Genomic DNA, 6,234 nt, shown 5'->3' with positions numbered 1-6,234 from the left:
GGCCATGAGCTGTAGTGCATCCAGAGGAACCTAACGACTAGTGCTACCTTTGGATGGGTGATATGAATGCAAGTGTAATCAAGAAAAATAACATTGTGGAGGGTGAATATATGTGTAAACCTCATTGCGGGAAAAGAGAGAGAGAGAGAGAGAGAGAGAGAGAGAGAGAGAGAATAGTGGAGAGAGGAATAGAGTGTGCACAGACACATGAGAATGACAAAAGAGAATCTTTAATTGCCCCATCTAAATGAAACAAGCAACCAATAACAAAATCTGGGTATACCATAACATCAAAAGAGACAATGACTAGCAGAGCACCGAACCCTGTGTAGGGATTGATTGGTCCACCCATCCATTTCCGCTCTACTATGGATAGAGATAATTTCACTTTGCCGATGTCAAGAGATTTTATGTTCGCAAGTTGAGCCGGGTCAGCACCAGACTGCTCGCTATGGGAAACGGTTAGAGAGAGAGATGCACAACACAAGAGAATATGGTGTAAAAGACACTATTATTGTCTTACAAAATTGATATACTTATTAAACTCAGAATCTGAATACAAAAGAAACTCAACTGTAATAGACACCATGTGCTCTTGAATCCGCCAAAACTGTGAGCGGAAGTACGAATGCCGAAGCCTTAGACAAAGGCGAGCATGGGTGAAGGCGCACTTCCTTTCTCCCGTCTTTGCTCTTCTCCTTTATGTACTTGCTTCAATTCCCTTCCCTTGCTCTTCTCGACTACCTTCTCGAGCACAAGCTTAACTTTCACTTACTCGTCCTTTTTGAAAGAAAACTTGTAGAAATGTTCACTCTGCTGAGGCGGACGTTTGTCGTCGACCTTGATGCTCATTCACCACACTGAGTAAACCCTCGTTGTCACTCTCTTAAGAACCCTCAGTTGCTTCAAAGGTTGCTCATAGGGATTTCGCGTGAGAATGAACTCTTATTATCTTCAAAATAATCAAGTTTGTTTTTTTAATAAGCCTCAAAACTCGTCCTCCTGCAAGCCGGCTCTGTCCCCAACTTCCTTTGTAGAGGGCGACCTCCTCCTGAAAAGCACTTTGCTCGTCGGGTCCGCCTTCTTGCAAATTCGCTCACCGGCAGCCTCCTGTCTTATGTGACGGCGATCCCCTCCTAGTTGCCCTCGTCAAAAGCGACCACTCCTCTCGTCGACTCTTCCACTTTATGCTCGTCTCAACGGCTTCAAAACCACCATCGGTGCCTTATTTGCTTCTGACGACTCTAATCTTCTACACACGTTCTCCCTCTGACAACGACGCTGCTCTCCTGGCTTGTCGACGGCTTCTACTACACTACTCGCTGCATCAAACTCGTTTACGGCAAGCCTATCCCGCCTCTTGCCTACTTGCCAACGCCGCTCATCGTCCTCCAGCTTGCAATTCTCGCTACTGCTCGTTGACAGATGCTTGTCGTCAGCTTCCTCAGTCTTCTTTTTCTCCTCTACAGATGCCCTCATCTCTCGTATCTGCACCTCATCTTCTGTAACTCGACCTCGTTAACTGCCAGCGCTCCTCCTCGGATTTGCGCTACCGACAGCACGATCCGCCGCCCCCGATTGTTAGCGTCAACTGCCGTTTTATTGTGCTGCCTTTTTTCCTTATTATTGCAGCTCCAAACTTTTAAAATTAACTTCTTGCCATAGGCTTCATTCACATGCCTGCATTGGCCGTCAAGGTGCAAACATGGTTAAATTTATCTGAAAAAGGTCTTCCCTTGCCCTTTGGCTTCTATGTTGCAGCTGTAATAGTCAATGTGCTCCAAGAAACCGTAACTTGAACATGAAGCTCCTCTAGCACCTTTGTTCTCTTTGATATTCACCAAATTTGGCATGTTTGATCACCAAAGCATTGCGGAGCATTTGTCAACTAAAACATAGCCAAATACATACTGATTGAAGCATTTAGTAAGCATATTCTCCAATTGCCATGCCAATAATATCCCACTCGATCTTATTGTATATGCGCAATAAACACACATGTTGACTATGTCTTTGCTAAGCACAAACCCGTAAGCAATGTACTCCAAATGCCTCCTCAATCACTGAAGTATAAATCACTAAAGTGTACCGCTCTTGGCATATACTTAATATCTGCAACCAAGCATTGCAAGACACCGCATTAAAACATGATGACCTTGTTATTTTTGTGCTTTTCTCCTAGTGAATACGAAGCATCACGACATCCACCCCCTTTGAACCTGCACGACCTCCGATCTGTGCCACTTTGCCCGAACTTTCCCTTGATATCCAATGCAAGTACCTCCTTATTGTCACATTGCTTCTACACCGACCAAGATCATATGGGAAACTAAAAAAAAAAAAATCGTTGGTAGAGTATATCCATCCAATAATCCATAAATGCACTACATCATAAAGCATGTAAGTAGCTTGCCATAACTTGTAAGCATCATGAACTCCACCAGGATCGTACAACTTATGGATCAACTGGCATAGAGTAATTTGCATATAATGTTGTCCTCGTGGATCAAATGGCATAAGAATATATTTTCCAAACATTTTGTTGGTAGAGTATATCCATCCAATAATCCATAAATGCACTACATCATAAAGCATGTAAGTAGCTTGCCATAACCTGTAAGCATCATGAACTCCACCAGGATCGTACAGCTCATGGATCAACTTGCATAGAGTAATTTGCATATAATGTTGTCCTCTTGGATCAAATGGCATAAGAATATAATTTCCAAACATTGGAGCTTCATAAATACCACATGAGCAAATATTATCGATCTCTACGAATATCAAATAGCCTTGGTGTAATCTTGCTATTCCTGGATCAAGCAGCAGCCAATGATATCGTGCATCCAAATGGACCCAACCATATTCAACCTGCTTCTTAATTTCCCTTGAATCATAATGCAACACCCAATTTGATAGCTTCTTCTCAACAAGCATACAGGAACACTGCATTCTTTTTATTGGTAACCATAATAGCACTGACATAAGCATTAATAGAAAGAGTACACAAACCCAACTGTAGCGAGTACCTCGTCCAAGAAAAGGAAGAAGCATGTGCATCCCTTGATTTATCCATAGTGATTTAGTAGCATCACCCCCTCTGACATCACAGTTATCACAAACCTCTGAGTATCTTGCATCAGTGTCAGAGAAATCATTACTTGGAACTTCAGTATCTGACCATGAAAAAGAGCTGTAACTTGTGAATTTTCATCCCGAGTTGCCTCTTGTGGGAACTGGTGAGAGAAATGACACAACACAAAATAATTTGGTACAAAAGACACCTTGGAATTTAAGCTGTTATACTTAATGAACTTACAATCTGAATACAAAAGAAACTTCATTGTAATAGGCATTAAGTGCTCTAAATTCTGTCGAGATTCTGAGCAGATGTGCGAAAGCCAAACCTTTATGGCGTCAATACACTTCCCTTGCTCTTCTCAACCCCTTCCATGAGCACAAAGTTTGCCTTTCTTGGTTTCTACTTTGACTCTTCTCTACTACACCGATACGTAGCCCTTTGATTCGTTACTTGTCCTCCTTATCTATAGATGCACTCTCCCTATAAATCTGCTCGCGCTATCCTCATGAAGCTGCTCCTCAAGTTTTGACCAGAGTTACCTCTTGAATAATGCTGTAAATTGTCGATTTCTTATCGATGCTTGGCTCTCTTGGTATGCACTACCCCTTAAATAAGGCTAAAGCTCATTGTTTTTATTTAATGTTGCTTATGTTTCTGCAAATCCGTCCACATTTTTCAATGGCCTTGCACGCTTTCAAGGATTTGTCCACCTGACGACCCTCTTTAGCTGATCTGCAATCCTCCTCGCAACTCACTGCTCTTTACAACTCTCTAAAGCTTCCCGATGACTTCCTAACTGTGGCTAATCTCCTCCTATCCTCTCGTCGGCTTCAACTCTTCACTTTATGCTCATCAACGACTTCAAAATCACCTGCACTGCTGCCTTATTTGCTTCTGACGACAATGATTTATTCAGAGCACCACTCTCACGGCCCCTGTAGCTAGCACTTCCCCTCTTTTTTTTTCTTTTTTTGCTCGCACGCTATGATCCTTCTTCTCCCTGCAACTCCTTACCGACTACGTTCTGGCCTTGAATGTGTCTACCTCAATATTGTGTATCATAAACTTGGCCATGACATTTGGACGATCCTCGTAGAAGGTTATCCTTATAATTTTTTGTACTTCTATAAAGATCTCGGTGGAGGATACCCCATCCTTGACATCTTCACCATTGACTTTTAGCATACATTTCGATCAAAGCTTTCCCAAGCACTTACTGTGCCTTCTGAATCGCAGGAAAATAGACATACATATCGGCCATGGTTTTGCTGAGTGCAATCCTGCAATCACTGGTACTTTAAAACACTGCATAAAAAGGACATTCTTTTGCCAAATACCCTAAAAGAAATCTTTTTATTTTTGTGCTTTTCTCCTAGTGAACGCGAAGCGTCACGACACCGAGAGCGAGCCAGAACACCTCCAACTTACCTGAGCCAGACATAGGCTAAGGCCGCTTCACCTTTCTCCATGAACTCGAGCTTTGAAAGGATCCCAAATACTAGCAGGTTACCGGGTATCAACACCAACCATACCAGTTTAGGTGCCACTCCTCTTCGATGCCTACCATCGGGTGTTTAGGCAAAGTCAAGGCAAGATCCCCAACACGTTAGCTATGTAGGTCATTCAACCCCGCCGATGCACTAACCGTGTAGACGAGCCTAGAAAAAAGAAGACCTAAGCAACACCCTTTTGTCTAAGTCTAAACGATGTAGATGATCCTAATCTTGTAGCGATGTTGCCATGAGAGACATAACACATGAGTCCAATCACAATAGCATCTATATGCACAAACAATCTTTTCCAAGCAGTCAAACTGTACATGGTCTCCACCCTTACACGTCCACTATAAACCATCAAAACCACTTCATGTTAAATTCGAATCATAAAATATAATCCAATCACATCACATGTGGGTGAGCACTCCACCCAACTGAGCGTGATGCATATCCAATCCTGCAAAACCACTTTAGCACATAACATGGCTACAAAAATTTTGGCAGCACAACTATATCCCAAAAAAAAGATCCAAGACACACCGTCTTCCACAATCAAATTCACAACCATAATCCATGAGGGATCTCAACCCTTGACCATAAACCATATTCGATATTGAACCAACTCCCACACTTGGAGTTTGACATATCCACTACAATCAAATTGAGCCCACACACATGGCCCTTAAGACATGAACTTTTTATGCATAAAATAAGTTTAACCAGAAACTAATCATGATATCAAAATCCAATTTTGACTATATTCAATCATGCATAAGTGATTTACTATAACTACACCTCACCCCCCTAGCACAGAGCTAGTTTTGACCTAGAAGGGTGGAAAGCAACATGCACATGCACATGCACATACACATGAGGTATCCACATCCATTTGTGAGGTTCCATACATCACACGACATCATTTCATCAATATAATCATGATGAAAAACAGCCCTGACACTTTGATCAACCATAAACCATAACATTACATATATGCAAAAAACAACTTTTTGCCATTTTTGGGTGCATGTGCAGCACGCAAATGAAAGTATTTTACCTCAAATCAATGCATCAAGCTCAGCCCCATAATATATACTAACACCTTATCACATCACTTTGACCATATGATACCAATGCAACAAATGATCACACAAAAAGAAAGCCACCTTATTCATATTTGCCGGGTTGGCTAACCATATACCCCCATATAAGTTTATGGACATCAAACACTTGAAATTAAATCACCAAAACAAACCATAAATCATATACGAATAAATCATCCAACTCACGACGTCATATGGTAGCACCCCTACACGCGTAAGTAAACCCGTACATGGAACTGTTAATAACTCACACCCCCAAAGTGATCTTAGATACCTAAATACATTTATCAACAAGTTTAAGCAAGTTTTTGATTTTTCTAAGTGGGTTCTCTCATCTGATGATTCTATATAGTACTTTCTGTACAAGGAGCCTATGGTCTAAAATTTTGACCGGGAATTGGACAGCAAGTTGTTTTTTGACCACAACACTTAGCTCATGCGGAATTTTCACATGACACCCAAGAGAGAAAATTTCCTAAATGATGTGTTTAATCTCCATTTTAAAGGGTTCGAGCTGATTCATAGTGGTTTGGGAGATATGACCAAAGCAGTGTTC

At 41.6% G+C, this 6,234-nt stretch overlaps 1 protein-coding gene across 1 annotated transcript; it reads right to left on the bottom strand.

Annotated features, from left to right (window-relative positions):
* Positions 1-388: 388 nt before the first annotated feature.
* Positions 389-1,712, bottom strand: LOC147458752 (uncharacterized). Its single transcript, XM_086509688.1, has one exon. The coding sequence runs from the start codon at positions 1,477-1,479 to the stop codon at positions 1,186-1,188; it is 294 nt and encodes a 97-aa protein (XP_086365814.1). The 5' UTR covers positions 1,480-1,712; the 3' UTR covers positions 389-1,185.
* Between the last annotated feature and the right edge of the window lie 4,522 nt (positions 1,713-6,234).

Source organism: Adiantum capillus-veneris, chromosome 4 (genome assembly GCF_014529385.1).
Source record: "Adiantum capillus-veneris isolate H3 chromosome 4, ASM1452938v2, whole genome shotgun sequence".
Lineage (NCBI taxonomy): Eukaryota > Viridiplantae > Streptophyta > Polypodiopsida > Polypodiales > Pteridaceae > Adiantum > Adiantum capillus-veneris.
Note: the sequence above shows the minus strand (reverse complement) of the source record. Positions and strands in the feature narration are given on the sequence as shown.